At 37.2% G+C, this 19,540-nt stretch overlaps 1 protein-coding gene across 4 annotated transcripts in view; it reads left to right on the top strand.

Moving 5' to 3' along the window:
* LOC126162664 (atypical protein kinase C) overlaps positions 1-19,540 on the top strand; it is a 761,639-nt gene that overhangs the window by 552,761 nt on the left and 189,338 nt on the right. For all 4 annotated transcript variants that reach the window (XM_049919308.1, XM_049919309.1, XM_049919310.1 and 1 more), the window contains 5 exons: positions 1,311-1,396; positions 6,913-7,093; positions 7,519-7,617; positions 11,847-12,022; positions 14,847-15,081. In XM_049919308.1, coding sequence (XP_049775265.1) covers positions 1,311-1,396; positions 6,913-7,093; positions 7,519-7,617; positions 11,847-12,022; positions 14,847-15,081 — 777 coding nt within the window. The remainder of the gene's footprint in view (positions 1-1,310; positions 1,397-6,912; positions 7,094-7,518; positions 7,618-11,846; positions 12,023-14,846; positions 15,082-19,540) is intronic.

Here is a 19,540-nt window from a genome sequence, read left to right as displayed (position 1 = left end):
GTGGTGGTGGTCGGGGAGGGGGGTGGCAAGGATTTAATAAAGATAATCATACAAGCCACAAATGCAAAGTAATTTAATGAAGACCCACATAGACCAGCACATGTACTGTCAACTCAGTATGCCACAGTGTCACACAATATGCTAAATCAGTTCCCATCAATATAAACACGGCATATAGGATCAAAAGAATGAAGCAATAATATTCAGTGGTAAGCGAGCATCAAGCTGGCTATACATAAACTTAATAATTGGCATCAATGCCAGCTGGTTCTCTGTTCTGTCAAAATCAAATGAAATTATTGCTGCCAACTTTGAATCCAAAGTATGTTCAGTGATGTGAGAATGGGAAATGCAAAAAAGTTCACCACAAGTAAATGAAGGAAAAGTGAAGAGTATATAGAGGATAAGATAAAAATGAATACTCATACTCTTTTTTTTTTTAGAGCATGTATGGTCATAGTGCCCTTGGAAGATAAGTGCTCTCTATCCTTCATGTGTCTTTCTATTGACACCATTGTGACACAGCAGATAAAACATAGCAACTTATGAGGTTGGGGCACCATTGGATAAGTAATGACAACCCATCCGAGTCAGTCCACCATAAGATGGCATCACAAAACCACCAAAAACCCCCGTAAAGAGAGTTTATTAATCAACATCCAGTTTTGGTCAAGTGAACATCTCCAAGTCACAAATATTATTACGTCAGGTTAAAGGAAGGCTCCTTGGTACCAAGTACATAATTATCATCATTTACAGTATGTGTCACTTAAACATTTTTTTCTTAGTTGCTAAATGTATAATTCAGTGGCAGTGTGTATAAGTGACAGATGCTGCAATGGATACAGTGGATGATAATTATGTGCTTGACACCTGGGAACTTCCCTGTAATATTGTGTAACTGTATACATGACTCGAAGATAGTTGCAAGACTGAAACTGGTTGTCAACAAATAAATTCACGATACAGCAACTGTTGGTGGTTTTTGGATGCCATTCTTTTAATATGTTGCAGCTGTGGAGTGCTAGAAAATTCTGTAATATTTCTTGATTAATGTACTTTTAATTCCTCTGTTACTTTGTAGTACATTTTTGTTGACACTGATGCTGGTGTTGGATTTTGTTTACCTTTGTGAAGTATGCCTATAACTTTTCCCATAAAATTTTGTTATTCATTTTGTTAAATGTGGCACATGCTCACACCAATGTGTAAATTTCTTGCATTGACATTTAAATTATTGATATTCAATAAAGTATTTTGTATTATATTTGTTTGGAAGCTGGTAATGGATCTTTTACCTCTTTTTCCAGGGAGTATATATCGACGAGGTGCTCGGAGATGGAGGAAGTTGTACCGGGTCAATGGACACATCTTCCAGGCGAAGCGGTTTAATCGAGTAAGTTAAAGAGTTTTTTTTTGTGATTATAGAATATTTTGAAGATTATGCCACTCTTTTCTTTCTTGTGATGTGCTCTCAGGACAGGTGCACAAGAGAGCTGTATGAGTTATAAATCTGAAGTGCATATGTTACATACCATTGTGCACTATAGTGAGAAGTCTCTTATGCTTCACACTCAGAATCCAAAATGAGTGATGTGTTACAGTGATTAAATCACTGAATTTCCATTTGCAAGGACTGAGACTGAAATCCTTATCTGGTCATACAGACTTAGATTTTCCTTGGTTTCTGTCATTTCTCAAAAGGACATTGCCAGTTTTCTTCCCCTCCTTGCCCAGTCCGAGCTACTCCCTCTCCAGAGACGTTGTTGACAGCAGCATGTTAAATCATAATCTTGTTGCCTTAATTTTCAGAATCCAAATTTTTTCACGTCATGTACGGACATGGAGTCAATACTTCATTGGTGTACCTTGTTACAAAATGATTTCAGTGGAAATGCACTTGTTATAACAGAAATATGGTGCAGCATATTATGAGTCTTGTTGTACTAGAATTGTAGACCAGCAGATTTCCTCGCAGAAATTATGCTTTTTGTGACTGTTGTGCTACATTGTAACAAGATTGGATCATTGTTTACTGATATAATTGAATGTGTAGCACACTGTATTACACTTGGATTATTACTATGCCTTTTTTATTTTGTACCTTTACTCAAACCTCAAGTTCTTTCTCGTTTGTAGTTCACTTACTGGAACCCATGAAATTTTATCTGCAGTTGCAAATCTATTTTGCTGATAATGCAATTTGCAATAAAATTGAATGGTTTCATGTAATACAGCCTGCCATTCTTTAGAACTGAAGGTGCTATAAACAAAATTTGCATCAGACACCAAAATATTTTGTCATTCTTCTGAAATTTCTTCAATGGATGCAGATACTTCTGCTGTCCACCATTGTTTATCTGTCAACACATGGTTTTTCTGAAATGGTGCTGTATCTATTACATATTTATGAGTGTTTGATTCATCATTTGATACTTGAACAGCTTTACATAATCTTCATGCAATTTCTCTCTGGTAGCAGTATCACTGTCACAATTGTTCTATTTAATACACTCTTAGGCAATGGAGGGAAATGCCTTTACAGGATGCTAAGAGATTTCTAAGTGGTTCTTCACAATCATAATTGTCTCTGTAGATAATGACTGACACTTCAGAAAAAATATCTGTCAAGTAATGGCAAGTCGCAGTTAGTTTTGCTGACTGAGCTGAGTTTTAATTTTCTTTTCATGGCAGAACTGTTGGTGAATTAATTATCACTGTTCTACTAACTGTACATCACACTGATATGTGTTGAGCATAGCGCAATACAGTTATGTCAGATTTCTTCCCTTGTGGTTAAGTTGTGGAAGGCTGTACTTCAGCATGAGTTACATGTACAAGATTCGGCTGTTTCTGTTTAGAGTGAATGTATCAAATTGCTCCAGAAACCACACAGCTAAAGCACAGAACTGTGTAGTCTCACATGCTGAACCAGAAGAGTAGTAAGACTGAACCTGGAGCATTGTCCATCAACACTGCTTTAAGTTTTCTGTTGGTTCTGAAAGTTTCTCAAGGCATTGACTCTTCTTATAAACTTTGTGTACACTATACAACAAAATTTTATGCTAGGATAATAATTTCAGGAGCTTAATTACCAAGGACTGTTTATTTTATTCACATAAATTTCCTCCAAAACTTCACTGAAATGATGTCCACTGGTATTGTATTCCACACATGCTGTATTTCACTGTGAAGTTATGCAAGACAGATTCTTCAACTAATCGTCTTGAGTGAACCTGAATCTTTGAGGCATTACTTCCGACTGACATGCTACTGCAGAAACTTACATTATTGTGAACTGTTATCAGCCCTTTAAAGATTGTATTTAGTTTTTTATTCTGTGGCAATATTGTCCAGCACTGGAAGTTCATCCAATAACTAAAGATTTATACTCTCACACTCTCACATCTTCCCACTCACAGTTGTGTACATTCCAGGGATGTTTTAGAACATAATAACCAGATATACTGTAAGAAACACAATTCATTAAAAAAATACATTCCAGTTTATTTGCTTAAGAGAGCACAAGGGAAGGAGCATACAAGCTAGGGACATGATGCTTGAGAGAAAGAGGGTGGAGAGATTGGGGTGGGTGAGAGAGAGAGAGAGAGAGAGAGAGAGAGAGAGAGAGAGAGAGAGAGAGAGAGAGAGAGAGAATGTAAATTTAGTACTTACAACAATATAGGAAACTGAGCATAAATGAAAAAAAAAAACCCTCTGTAAGTGGGACTAACTCCCACTTCCTTTCATTTTCAGCCTGTTAAAAACTCTATAATGGAGAAGATACAGACCTCTGTAAGTGGGAATAGTATTTCTCATCAGTGCAACCCCATTAACTTCCACCCTCATAAGTGTAATTGACTTGAAGGAGTTAGAAGGAAACAACTAATTTACTTGCACAATAATTTTATCCAGAATTTGAAATAACTGTATATTTATATGCCTTTTTTCTTACATTTTTGAATCTAGTTAGATTATAAATGTATGGATTGATGGAATGTTCAATTATTGGTACACATTTGGGAATGTTACACATTGTAAATGATTTCTGATACCATTATTTGACAAGTAGTGTCACTGTGTGGTAGAATGCTGGGTTGACAAGTGGATGATTTGTTTTTGATTCCTGGCTGATGCAAATCCTTAAGAAATGGTGCATGTTCAAGGAGCATTTCTGTGAAGTGCAAAATACATGAAGATGGGGAAAAAATATATAGCACTAGAGACTGATAATTGCTGGATCGCTGGATTGAGCCTTTTTGGCAATCATTTTTCTGTTTTTTGTTTCTGTTCGATTACCTAAAACATTTAAATATGAAATTCATTAAATATATTCTGAATAACATCTACCTAATCCTCATTTTTATGAAAAATGCCAGTCCTCCTTTTTCTTATTACATATTGTGCGAAAACAACCAGTTCTCATGTACAGATATAAATTCTTTATTACTGATCTTGTATAAAAGATGGTTAATAAAGATTGGGTAAATTAAAAATACATTACAAATCAAATTTTTTCATCTTTGTGTAATCAACTCTTCACAGAACTCGGATCTATGTTTAAAATACTACCATTCTAGGACCTGAACTTGTGCCACCCATATGGCAGGCAAGCATTCTACCACAGAGCCACAACACTCATTTAAACTAATGATCTCATTTTAGAATATTTAAAGGCACTCAGAAAACTTAAAAGTCAATTTTCTTGAGAATTTATGAGAGAGAAGACTTGAAAGTTGCGTGGGTTGCACCAATATTAAAAAAGGCAATAGGAGTGATCCACTAAATTCCAGGCCCATATCATTAGTGTTGATATGCAGCAGGATATTGTAACATATATTGTGTCTGAACATTTTGAATTACCTTGGTGAGAATGGTCCATTGACACATAGTTATCATGGATTTAGACAACATCTTTCTTGTGAAATACAACTAGCTCTTTACTCACATGAAGTATTTTGTTCTATTGACAAGGGATTTCAAATTGATGACATATTTCTAGATTTCCAGAATGCTTTTGACACCATACCTCACAAGCAGCGGGTAATCAAATTGCTTGCTAATGGAATATCATCTCAGTTATGTGACTGGATTTGTGATTTCCTGTCAGAGAGGTCACAGTTCATGGTAACTGACTGAAAGTCATAGAGTAAAACAGAAGTGACTTACGGCATTCTCAGAGGTAGTTTTATAGGCCCTATGCTATTCCTTACCTATATAAACAATTTGGGAGACAATCTGATCAACCGTTATAGGTTGTTTTCATATGATGCTGTCGTTTATCATCCAGTGAAGTCATCAGAAGATCGAAACCAATTGGGAAAAGATTTTGGTGAGATATCTGTATGGTGATAAAATTGGCAATTGATCCTAAATAATAAGAAGTGTGAAGTCAACCAAATGAGTGCTGAAAGTAATCCGTTAAAACTTCAGTTACACGATAAATCAGCCAAATCTAAAGGCTGTAAATTCAACTAAGTACTTAGGAATTAAAATTATGAACAACTTAAATTTTAAAGAACACATGGAAAATGTTGTGGGGGAGGCAAACCAAAACTTCATTTTATTGGCAGAACACTCAGAAGATGCAGCAGATCTACTATAGAGACAGCCAACACTATGCTTCTCCATCCTCTTTTGGAGTACTGATGCATGGTGTAGGATCCTTACCAGATAGAATTCTAAGAATACATCAAGAAAGGTCAAAGGAGGGCAGCATGTTTTGTATTATCAAGAAATAGGAGGAAGAGCATCATGGACATGATACAGGATTTGGTGTGGGACCTTGTTGTGGTGGGATCTTCTCATGTAATTTCAGTCCCCAACTTTCTCCTCTGAATGTGAAAATATTTTGTTGACGCTGATATAAATGGGAAGAAATGATAATCATAATAAAATAATGGAAATCAGAGCATGCATTGAAAGATATATGTGTTTGTTTTTTCTGCTTGCTGTTCGAGAGTGGAATAATAGAGAATTAGGATGTAGGTGATTCAGTGAATCCCTTACCAGGCACTTAAATGTGATTTGCAGAGTAGATATGTAGATGTAAATGTAGAGTTCTATCGAACAGGTTGGTGATTGATATTTGAGTTCTAGGCTTCATTTATCATGAGGATAAAAAAAAAATACAAAAAAATGGTTATTGTGTGGTCTCCTTGTAAGAAACAAAAATTAATTAGTTGGCAAGTGTAAGTTGCTGAAGAATATTTAAGCAAAACATGAAACTGCTTTCTTTAGGTGGTCAGCTAAAAATTGCACAGTTTTTAGAAGATGATGATTTGCAAACTGAGACAATGAATTAGCTTGACATGCCTCAGACCATATTTTACAACAATTTAAAAGGCAAAGATCATATATTTAGAGAATTCAAGCTGCTCAAATTTTTAACAGCAAGATATATCATGTGGAGCAAATCAGATAAACTGTCAATAAAAATACTCCGACAGATAGACATTGTTGAAAATAAATGTTCATAAAACTATTACTTTAGAGGGAACAGTGAAAATGTGTAAATTACAGACTAAAAGAACAGAAGAAGCTAACAAATTTCTTTTAAGTAAGTGTATAATTGTACATAATTTTCTTTTAGGTATTTAAATTTTATTAAAAGATTCCATCCTTGTTCTGTTTGCCCTCTTTTCTCCAGTAAGAGTTGTAATTGGTAGAGGTAGAGGCTGATAAGGAAAACCTCAGTAAGTCAGAGAAAGAACTTCTGAACATCTAAGTGAGGAACATCTATAAGCACAAAAGAATTCCTGTTTCCTTTAAGTCTTGTTTTTAGACTGTGTGTGAAGTTATTATCCTTTCTTTTATTTGTTAGAATTTAGTTTTGTTTCCAGAAAACATAATTTCCACAGTTTGTGGTTATGGATTGCAACTGTTATAGGGCAAGTTCTTTGACTTTTTCAGCGAGCGTTTTGTGCCTTTTGTCAAGATCGTATTTGGGGTCTGGGGCGCCAAGGCTTCAAGTGCATCCAGTGCAAGCTCTTGGTGCACAAGAAATGCCACAAGTTGGTGCAGAAGCCCTGCAGCAGTGAGCAAGTTGAGCCCATTGTTAAGGAGGAGCACAATGGAGAAACCCCGACAATCAGTAAGACATGAAATTTTTTCCACACATTTGAATTAAAATTTAATGCAGACAAAACAGTGATTATTAAGCTTTCAAGCATGATAAATTTCATGTTATCAGGCCATAAGAAATTTTTTCATCACCACAAATGAGGAAAAGCGGGGGATATTGATAGCGTATCTTATTGTTTGTATGGTTCAGTATTTGTTTAAGCATCTCCCAATACTTAAATCTGGTCAGTTAACAATTGATGTCTTATGGGCAAACCTGCTAGATAGGTAATTTTATAACATATCACCTGCTGATTCTTCAGAACGGATACTAGATATGAATCATTAAGGGGTAAATTATGTTCACTTTTTTATTGTAGACCAAGTGCAGTACTATGAAAAACAAATTATTTTTGTTTTATGGCAGTGAAATTACAGTGAAATTTCATTTCACAGGTACACCTACATCAGAGCTGTTACCAGATTTGAAAGAATTTCCAGAACCACCACTAGATCTTACATCAGACTCTGTCCCTGTTGAAGATCCAACAAAGAGTAAGTCTTCATATTAGTGAATGTGTAATTATTGGATTCATTTGAATACTATTAAGTAATCACTACAGTGGAAGCATAGCTATAGGAGTTGTTGGGGTGCAGGTGGGCGGGCAGGCACGTGCGCGCCCCCATTTTTCTGTCATAAATGAGACACATTTACTGCGTCTTTCCAATGTGAGGCATACTACACAGAAATTTGGAAAACTCGTTGTTAGTTTTTATAGATGTTTCAAAATGCATTATGGTAATTGATTGTCTGTAATCACAAAATGATATAGCACCTCTGAAAACAGGCACCTAAACAACCACAGCTTTCAGCCAACATATACAGGGTGTCCCAGGAGGAATGGTGCATATTCGAAGATGTGACAGGAACCATCATTTGAAGCAAGAAAGTCGAGTAAACATGGGCTGTAAAATGCATACCTTAAACCTTACAAGCACTTCTTCAGTAGAAGAGATGCTTTTCGTATAATTGAAGTTGACAGCCCTTAAGGTATGCACTTCAGGGCCCGCGTTTACTGGACTTCTTGTCTTGTTTTGGTCCAGACTACCAGCTCTCAAAATATGAAAAGGAAAGGGCTTACAGTAGAAGAGATTCATTTCGGAGTTATCGAAGATGCAGAAGTGGACTTACAGCGTGAATTTCGGAGCCCATGTTAACTAGATTTTCTTGCTTTGCACGATCATTTCTGGCACGTCTCTGAATAACATTTTCCGACAGTTTACCACAGAAAATCACAGTAAAAGACATGATTTGGAGAGCTCTTTACTGCTGTTTAATCTTGCGTAGTCATTGAATGTGAGGTGTCTAGGAAATCTGCTTTTTCAGATCGCTTGACAAAAATCTAGCAAATCATATTGATGGGTTTTATTACAAAAAAATTAGATGACAATACTTACCTTTGACTTGTACATAGAAGTGTCGCAAGCAAAGGGCAACATGCAAAATGATAAAGCTTCTTCAGTATAAATAATTCGTAAGTCGCTGCTGTACAAAACACTAGTCTTCAATCTGCTGTAGAACTGAACCATGACCAGTTGGGCACAGCGCTTATGTCCTCTTTGCATAGAGACCGCTGCTGTTGCGGTGTCATCCTGGAGAGGGGTCGGTCAGCGTGCAATTGGCTGACGTCTTTTCACAGCCCTCTCCATTCTGTTGTTCCAGACTGGCATGCCAGTGCTTGACTTTATGCCATAACAACTGCAACTGCGTGCTTAATATTCTTGGTATTTTCATTTCTAAATTTCAAACGTTTCATGTTTTATGCGCTCAAACCCTGGTGTTCATGAATTCTCTTGAGGAAACAGCAATGTTGCCGTGACCTCAGGGATCACACACTGTATTTGTCATATTAAGAAAATATGCATTTTAAGTAATATAGCACACACAACCACTGAGCTGCATTTTATACTTTAGCCTGTTAAAACTGCATGTATACCCTTGCCGGTTTTTCTTCTTGGTTCATGTTTGAATCAGATCTGGGTGCACCAACTTACTTTACTTCCACTCTAACCATATGTTGCAGAATTTTGCTTGAAAAATTACACACTGTATTCATATTGTGTTGTTTTCAAAACTCACAAAATAGAAAAACTCAGTAAACTTGTGCATAATACACTTAGAGAAACAAACTTGCTAATAATGGACATTACCCACAGTAAGCAAGCAAGTAAACTAAAGTAACGGTATGTATTTTGCACACAGGTTATATTTTATGCACTTTTCCTTCAAAGTGATATGTATGCTACCATACGCAAGTGCACTCTGGCAGAACATTTGCAAACATATTCCAACTGTAGACAGAATAACCAATGGCAGAAAGGGAAAAAAACTGTCTAAAACACTATCAAAACAATAATATTAAATCTTGGTTACTGACAATGAAAGTGTAATAGAGTTATACAGAAACAGGGATTTGATAGTGAAGTTTCACCGACTCTGTTCATTCCCTTTTGATGTAAGCAGGGGAATGTGAAAATAGTGTGCAGGTTGGAAGGACACCCTGCATGTACTGAAACACCAGGGCCTTCAGGATGCCCCTAAGGACTGTATTCCAAGGAAGCCATGCCCCCAAACTGCTGCTACATAAAGCTAAGTGGCATTCCAATGCACAGCCTGAGGACTAACTATTATTTAAATCAACTTGGGGAGTATGTGAAATGCATTCTGATAATTTCAGTTCTGCAATACATTATTGAGAAATTTATTTTAATATATATTTTAAGGTGGCTCCACCTAAGAGTCTTTAATTAAGAGCTGCACCTGTTTGATAATTATGTTGTGTTCATCTTAATTACAGTTTGGTACGCACCCATACATTTATGAATCCATACAAGAAATTTTGTGTCGTTCTGAAACCATCATTTTAGTCACTTTTAAGAAGTGTCATATATTTAATTTATTTCTTTTTTTCTTGAATTTTATAATTTACTATAACCAGTGAGTTGGCACGCGAGAAATGTCAGCAGCTTTGGGCAAAGAGATTATATTGTTTCACACTTATGGATTAACTTACTAATTTGTGAATGCTGAGAGAATATAAGCTGATAAAATTTTATTTGAGTAATGATAACACATCAGAAATGATACCTGATTCTGATTGACTAGCATTACTTTAATCAGTTTCTCTATTTTGTCTTTGCATTTTCTTTCTGTACTTACTTTTAAGCATTGGAAATTTAAGAGGGAAAGTTCGAGACTTAGTTTAATCTTCTGATGTTATTGTTGGAACGACAATAACTTGCAGTTTTTTGAAAGCTACATAATTTGAGCATATTCAGTTCACTTTGAATATGTAATAATCTTTGATGAGACTACCGTTTCGTAACCACAGAATGAAGATTGGAGATAACAGAAATGCAGCAAGCAGAATAAATCATTTATTTAGCAGTTACCAGGAGTGGAACTCATTCGTTCTTGTATTTGTATGTCGTGTAGAATTTTTAGCACACTCTGAGATACTTTGATTTCTTCACAATTTTTACTTCTTCTCGACTATATTCTATACCTCTCATATCAGCTTTTAGAGTAGAGGGAAGAAACACTGCTTCAAAAACTGGAAGTTCACTATTCTTTCTTTCTTTATGTTGTACTTCAGCTATGGTACAGTTTGAACATTTTAAGAAGTTTAGGTACATGTTTTGTTCTGACAAGGGGAGCCCACGACATTAGGATTATGGATTTACTTCAAACTTTGTACACTTTCAGTAGTCCATTAGGACAAGATAATGTGCAAGTAGTAAGTACGTAAGTAAGTACGTAAGCAGTTTCAAGAAAATCACAAGAGTAGTTTTGCACACTGAGTATGTGCCAGTGTGTTGCCACTTTGAGAAGGCAACAGTCAAGAGGTTAGTGACAGACCTCCATAATTAGTGGATCACTGGATTAAGTCCTGCTCTTAATTTCTTTTTCCAATTTATGTTTCTCAACATTGGTCATATTGGTTCATATATTACATTTGAAAAGTAATATAATGAGAAAATATGTGTATTTATGTTAACTTCTATTTAATTTCCAGAGTTATTCGGCTGTTTACTAATTTTAAATATTACAACAAGTATTATAAATATAAATGCCGACAAGTAAAAGACAAAATGTCTGAAGTTTTCAAAAAAATCCATGACTGTTGTGATATACAAAATCCTCTCTACCTGTAGCCAATATGCGTGGAACTGCTTTGCACCTGGACACCTTGGCCTGCAGACACAGAAACAGGCCCCCTTCAGCAGCTGACTTGCATAATGATGAGACCTTGCTAATGTAGCAAGGATGAATGGTGTACATGTGAATTTTTTGAAAATCACGAAATATACATTTTTACTGCAAAAATGCATGTGACTCAGGGTTCTCAAGGTTCATTGACTACTGCAGTTGATGAATGTCGTAAAGATCCAATGCATAATGCTGCTGCAAAACATCTCTACACTAACCACTTGATCACCACCATCTTGTGCTCAAGTGTCAGTCCACTGGTACATCCTCTCCACTCAAAACTTCCCTTGTGATTTTCTTCAAATTGCCTAAGTAGTGTGCCTTACTACTTGCACATTACGTTGTCATAATGGACGAATAAAAGTGTACAAAGTTTCAAGTGAGTCCCTTATCTGAACATGGTGGCCTCTCCTTATGGTTTCTCCAATATGATGCATTAATTAGAAAACTTTTGTATACATGCTTGATTACATGTCCAGTTCCATGATTTAATTAACTATTGTGTGTTTTGCAGCTGATGAGGAGTCTCTGGAGCCAGGATCACAACGACAGTACTCCCTTAATGACTTCGAGCTGATTCGTGTTATTGGTCGTGGGAGCTACGCTAAAGTTCTTATGGTTGAACTGAAGAAGACACGTCGTATATATGCTATGAAGGTTATTAAGAAGGCACTCGTCACTGATGATGAGGTATGCAGTGCTCAAGGTGTTCACATGCAACTGAACTCCGTCTTCCTGTAACATCACAGAGTCTTTTATTCCAATGTATGTGTGAGAGGTAAAACCAACAGTGAAAATGACATAGGCAGACACTCGCCTATAGAAGACGGATGTGTGGCACATAGACTTATGTAACAGAAAAAATACACGCATTCACAAACAAAATCACACCGATACCATACAGCTGCAGTGACAGATTAATGATTATTGAGAGCAAATGCTTGTTGTCAACTTTTTGACCAAAGCTCTGACCCCAGCAGAGGTCTTAGTACTTTTCAAAGGCCTCGCCTTTAGCCCAAAGCTCAAGTTTAACCATACTGGTCTTGTAAAGGACATTCTTTTCTGTACTCATCTCTGCAGTGGAAACATTTTTTTGCCCCACACCCCACTGATAACAACCAACCAAAACCCCACGTAGAACCTTCTTTGAAACATTTCCAACCTTCCTCCAACCATTATCCTCTTCCTCTTCCACCCAGTTACAAGAATTCCTCACTTCTAGTCTGTCCTCACCTTCCTTCGCTGAACTCCATCTTAGTGAGTGCAACATCTCTCCTGTGGAACAAATAGCTATCCATAACGTGGAAACTGATCCAGAACTTATCATCCTTCCGAAAGGCAAAGGCTCCAGGGCTGTGGTCAAGAATCGCAGTAACTCAGTGGCTGAGGATCTCTGCCAACTTACCGACACCTCTGCATACAAATGTTACAACTATGATTCCATTCCAGAAGTCCGACAGGGCCTCCAGCAGCTCCTCAAGGCCTTAGGTCTGTCACAAAACTTGACATCTGGATCCATCTCCTCCATCACACCATCAATCCTCCATAAACTATCTCTTACCACTCTTCCAAACTCCACAAACCCAACCCCTACAGATCTTCCTACTGGCCGTTCAGTTGTGGCTGGAAACAATGCTCCTACAAAATGAACCTCTGCTTTTGTTACAAACACCTCCAAACAATAGTGCATAACCTCCCATCCTACATCGAAGGCACTGCTCACTTCCTTCACTCTATTTTCACAGTTCCTGTCCCTTTACCACCAGACTCTTTGTTCATCACTCTGATTGTGACGTCCTTGATCAGCAGCATCCTCCAGCCCTGCTGCATTGTGACCATGGAACACTAACTTTCCCAGCATCCTCCTGATGCAAAACTCACACCATCTTTCATAATCCCCGTTACCAACCACATGCTGACCTACAGTTATTTCACTTTTCAAGGCCAAATCTATAAATAATTCTGTGGTACTCTCATGAGTCCTTGCATGACACCTTTCTATGCTGACTTACATTTGGACCATCTGGTGGAATCCCTCCTATCCAGTCAACACCTAAAACCCCTTGTCTGGTTTAGATTCATTAATGAGATCGTCATAATCTGGATACATGGCAAAGGCAACCTTTCTTTTTGCATCCATAACCTCAACACTGATTCCCAAGTGTGTCTCAACTAGTTCTTCTGAATTCAACAAGCCACCTTCCCACACGTGAGTCTCCACCTCTCATATGGTTCCATAAATACATCTCTTCGTATCAAGCTCACCAACCACCAACAGCACGACTGCTTCGAAAACTGTCACCTGTTCCATGTGCAAAATGTCACATGCTTTATGCCTTCCATCAGTGGTAGGAATTAAATTTGTAGAGTTTTTTAATGAAATGTCAAGTAATAATTCAGTGGTTAATATTGGCGTGAGAACATAATTTATTCTCCTTCGAATGGCCATGCTAAGATAGAAAGTATTAAACGCTATGTACTCTGACATATTGTGTGATAATAGTGGAAAATAGTAAATCTGATGTGTTTAATAATTTATTATTTTTACTTATCAGATACTAATATCATTTGAAGTTGTTTTCGCAGAAGCATACCAAATCACTACTACTTGCATGTCCAATAATGTGCTGCCTTCTCCCACGACTTTTCCTCCCTGACCCCTCCATGTGCATATAAAAAACGTAAGTATATATGTATGTCTGCCTCCCCCTCCCCATCTCCCTCTTCCCCTACCGAACAAGGACGAAGTGGTGCAGGGGTAGCACACTGGACTCGCATTTGGGAGGACGATGGTTCGGACCTGTGTCCAGTCATCCTGATTTAGATTTTCCGTGATTTCCCTAAATCACTTCAGGAAAATGCCGGAATGGTTCCTTTGAAGGGCATGGCCATATTTCTTCCCCACCCTTTCCTAATCTGATGGGACTGATGACCTTGCTATTTGCTCCCCTCCCCCAAACCAACTAACCAACCACCCAACCAGTCTATCCCCTTTTCTGCCTTATTTAGTCTTTCTGGCAGAACTCCTTTCAGCCTGTTGTTCAGCTGCTGAGACATCTATCTATTCACTTTTGCCTCGCACTACCTCACTACCCCCTCCTTGCCTAACGTGTCCTTCCCTACTCACTCCCCTCATCCATCTGCCCAGGCAACTGCTCTCAGTAATCAATAATTATTGTTGCAGCTAGTGCAGTAGTGTGCATTATGGTATTTTTGTGGTCATGTGTGTGAATTTCGGTAATGTCTGCTAGAGAAAGATCTAGAGCTCAAAAGCTAGTGAACACTGTTTTCTTTTACGCATGTCTGCTTTAGGTGAATGGTTCCTTTCCCTTGCTTTATATATTGTTCCATCCAGGAATTTCCATGTTTGCTCTCTACAGGTATACTTCTTGTCACTCGTAAGTTATGCATTATATGTTAATGGTCATTTTCTACTTAGTAAGAGGATGATAATAAGAGTACGAACTTAGTCTTGCATCGCTCTTTACTTGAAGACTTAAAATCTTTCTTGCAGGATATTGACTGGGTGCAAACAGAGAAGCATGTGTTTGAAACAGCATCAAACCATCCCTTCTTGGTAGGCCTGCACTCGTGTTTCCAAACACCGAGTCGGTTGTTTTTTGTTATTGAGTTTGTACGTGGAGGTGACCTGATGTTCCACATGCAGAGGCAACGTCGCCTTCCAGAAGAACATGCTCGTTTCTATGCAGCAGAGATCAGTCTTGCTCTCAACTTCCTCCATGATAAAGGTAATGCACATTATAACTTCACGTTTTTGACTTAGCTAATGTGTGACATATCAACATCAACTGGTACTGTTATTCAATTTCATTGGTGATAATTATGATGCGTTTTCATTTTCCAGTTTACTTTCTTTATAAAACTTCAGTAATTTGACTGACAAATCTTGCACTGTGTTGATCACACAAAATTTGGGAGGTTTGTTAAAAAATGAGAATTTTTGTTTTTGGATAGAATTTTATTTATTCATCTACATCAATATTATACCCATTAAAAGAGTTCCTATTATTTTTTATACACATGTAGCTGAGTGTTGTCCAATCCCTGGAATACTTCTGAGGCCCAGATTTAGGAATAGCTTTTAGGTGTCACAACCAAGCCTTTTTAGTCTCATCTATGCATATAAAATGTTGACTCTTTAAGTTTTCTTTCTTTTTGCCAACAGAAAAGTCACATATGGCTATGTGTGGCAACTGTGGGGGCTGGGGCATCATTACAGTATTGCTTTTGGCCAAAAGTTAATGAATAAGTGATTGAGTTTGATCAGATGTATTATCATGGTGAAAAATTTGAATTATTTTGCTACAAACCTGGACATTCATCCACCTCCTAAATTGCTTGACACAGATGTGTACCTGTATCTTCATTTAAATTCCCTGACAAATTAAAACTGTGTGCTGGACCAGGAATCGAACCCAGCAGCTTTGCCTTTTGCAGGAAAGTGCTGTATTGACTGAGCTACCCAATCATGACTCAAAACCTATCCTCACAGCTTTACTTCTGCCAGTTTCTCATCTTGTACTTTCTAAACTTAATGAAGGTTTTCTGTGAACTTTGCAGGTCTAGCTGTCCTGGAAGTAAGGATATTGCTCATACACATGGCTTAACCACAACCTGGGCATGTGTCCAGAATGAATTTTCCACTCTGCAGTGGAGTATGGGTTGATATGAAACATCCTGGCAGATTAAAAGCATTTGATGGACCAGAATCCAGTTGTTTCTTCAACCTTGTGGCAATAACTCAGGTCACTGAAGATCACAGTGACAATAACCTTCACATTTGATCACATTTATTGAGGTTTTTTCACTTTTGACAATCCAGAATGCTCCCTATAATGCTAATCAGCTCTGCTCACTGTGAAAATTATGCCGAAGTTACAGTTTACTTTCGGCTTTCTAGGGGATGAAACAATAACTCAGTTCTTTGCCAATCTTAACATCATATCATGATTTGTTTAATGTAAGCAGGTGGTCGGGTCAAATAAAAATCATAGTTTAAAGACATACTTTACTTTGTTCTATTTTACACGCCAGCACTGCTCCAACAGAAAAGACCCCAACAACATGTTGTTGGGCCCCTGACCACTTGTTTGCTTCTGTCACATTCCTGACATGCAAAGTCATCTCCTCCAAAATAACAATAATTTTCACAAGTTTCACACATTATGACATTGTAAGATATTGTTAAATGATTATTTTGCTGTTGTTAATGAAATGTAATTATTTCATTTTATTCCTGTGGAAAATTCTCCATAGCATGTGGCACATGGATACAGTTATGCTCATATACCCATGTGGTGCATGAATACCATACCAAAGAGTACAGATTTCTGGTGAAACAACTGACATGTGCAAATAGTATCTTTGAGTCATTTTCACAGAATCTCTAGGATGCCATCTGTCACTGGCCACCAATGTTATCGTGACATTCCATTCCATTGGAAAGAGTTAGGTTTAGTTTCTGCTTCATACACATAGTCATCATCTGTTATAGCATGTTTCAGTAGTTTGACATCTTGTTGGCTTCATCTGACAACTCCTGAGCAACATACATTTTGTGTTGTTTTTGTTAAATTCAAAACTTTGGAACAAATTTTGGTGCTGCACATTTAATACCCAAAAATTCTGAAAGAATTTCATGAATAAGCCAGTTCATGTGCTAACAGAATCAGTAAATTCTCCGCTTGTGATTGGTGATCATTCATATTTGCTTGTTTCACTTTTTCCATGATTTCATCAGTTGACGATATGCTAGAGCATGCATGGTGATCATTTTTAACACCTTCATGACATTCATGAAACACTTATACCACTCAAAAATTCTTCTTTTACTCACAACATATCCACCGAAATCTGCATTTTATTGCAATCTCATCGCAAAATATAGTTCAAATTCTCTTACTCACTTTTATATAAAAACACAATCACTGAAGTTTAGGAACTGATGAGATTCAGGTATAGGAGCATTGAGAGAAATCACAAAGAAATTCATGTATTATCTAAGAGATGCAACAAGACTAAGGAATGTGTTACATACAAGTTGTCAGCTAGCACTTACATAGTAGCTGCTATCTATGCTAGTGTTTGAGGAATGCATTATCATTTTAACAGAGAATCATTGTTTGACCCAAATACCACCATACATAAAACTACTTCATTCCTGCTGACTATTTCACCTTTGCTCTTCCAGAAATGGCAAATAATTGAGAAAATTAACAGCAATGAACTGTCAGTGTATTGTTTACAGTGCTCTTGGGAATGCTACCAGATGGTTATATCACTCCCAAGTGATATTTTAAGAGGAAAACTGCTAGCCATTCTGAATGCAAACTACAGGATGTCCAGCACAGGTGCCCTGATTTCAAAATTAAATAACTTGAGAACTAAGATTGATAGATGATTGCAACAAGTGGTATGTTTATTGGGAAAGCTGTAAAAATTATATACAAATGGCTTGAAACAGTTTGAAAAGTCACTAACAGCTGGCATTGTAATCACAGTATGTAGTGCCTATAGGCTAAATAGTGCACCACAGCTTGGAACGATCAGTTCTACTGTTGAAATATGAGAGGGGGTTAGCGAACTGAGCCAAAAGGTTGAATTCATGTATACCATTGAACAGTGTGTTTTTTTGGTATTGGAATGCCATAGGTTAGAACACAATCCTTTGGCAACAAGGTGCAGTTTTCAAACATGATTTAATGTTACAAAAGGAACTGATGTGAAAACCATTTGCAAATTCTTCACCAAATCTTAGTTTTTGAGATATTTAATTTCAAAGTGAGGGGTTCTGTTGCTGGACATCCTTTACCTGTGATGTCACACAGGCAATAAAGTAAGTGCCAGGGCATATGCATTCAATAGACATCACCTAATCTCTTATCAAAGACAAGTCCAATCATTATTACCATAATAGTAGGAATTGTTAAGTAGATGCCCTCAAGTGTTTGTAAGACCATTCATTAATGGTAGTAGTGTGTTAAATCCCATGTGAAGAGGGTGAAAAAAATAGTCATTCTCTCATAAGTCAGCTACATAGGTGCTTTAAGTTATTTATAGCCTTCAAAATTCTGTGCCTCTCATTTAAAGTACATCATCCAAATCTCAGTGTTCTAATAAACTGTGAAGCAAAATAGCCGATAAAGAGACAACACGCTGCTCTCATAAATTTTGTAAGACATAGTAACTATGGGTAATAAGGAACATAAGCGTATTATACAGGTTGATTGTAATTTAACTATCACTACTTGGGAGTGCTCTGATTAAATAAAAGTGATCTTAGGGAGTGAAACTTTATGAAAACATTTGTAAGGGCACATGGAAGAGCAATGGTGAATAAACCATTGAAAGACACACATTTTAATTTCCACATGAGAGGGTAACATCATTTGTTAATTGAACGCCATGTTTATGCTCCACGTTGCAAACATTGTTCACTGTGATGACTGAATGCGTTAACAACTGCTTGGAACTGCACTAGAGATACAATTTCACAATTGTTTGCAGCACTTTTTGAATGATGGACCACAAAACATTCAGCTGTCACGGCACAGCTCGTGCACTGCTTGAATATCCCACGTTGCATCCAGAATTTTCAGCCAGGCCAACAGTAATGTCTTCAACAGTCTGTGGCCCAATTGGCCATCTGCCTCTCCCAGGAGCAATTCTCAAATTACTAGTTAATTCAGACTTGTGAATCTTGTTCTTCAACCATGGTGCAGAAAGAGGAGCAACACTATTGTTGTTTTGATAAAACAGCTTTACAAGTAAAACCCTGTTCCCTTTGTTCAGACCGTATTGACTGTTTGCAACTGTAATGCACACTGAAGCTTGTGTTTCAACACTATGTCACTATACCAGCAGTGGTGCTTAATAGTAAGTCATGATGCTGACACTACTAACAACACAAATTGTGCAGCAAACAGTCTGAACGTCATTCATAGAGTGAGTGGCTCAAGTAACAAAAGTTTATTTATTACCATCCTGTACATAGTCACTTCAGCGATGTTGCATCTCTTTGCCAAGAGACTGTGTAATTGTTTCTCACTCTTAATCTTACATCTCATTTTTGTGTTGATCATTTCAAACTTGTAGCTTGAAGAATTGTATACAGATGCTAACTTTTATATTTAAGAAACAAAATATAGCATTTTATTTTATAAATCTGGGCAGTAAAAATGTTTTGAT

This window comes from Schistocerca cancellata, chromosome 2 (genome assembly GCF_023864275.1).
Source record: "Schistocerca cancellata isolate TAMUIC-IGC-003103 chromosome 2, iqSchCanc2.1, whole genome shotgun sequence".
NCBI lineage: Eukaryota > Metazoa > Arthropoda > Insecta > Orthoptera > Acrididae > Schistocerca > Schistocerca cancellata.
This window is presented reverse-complemented; position numbering and strand designations above follow the sequence as displayed.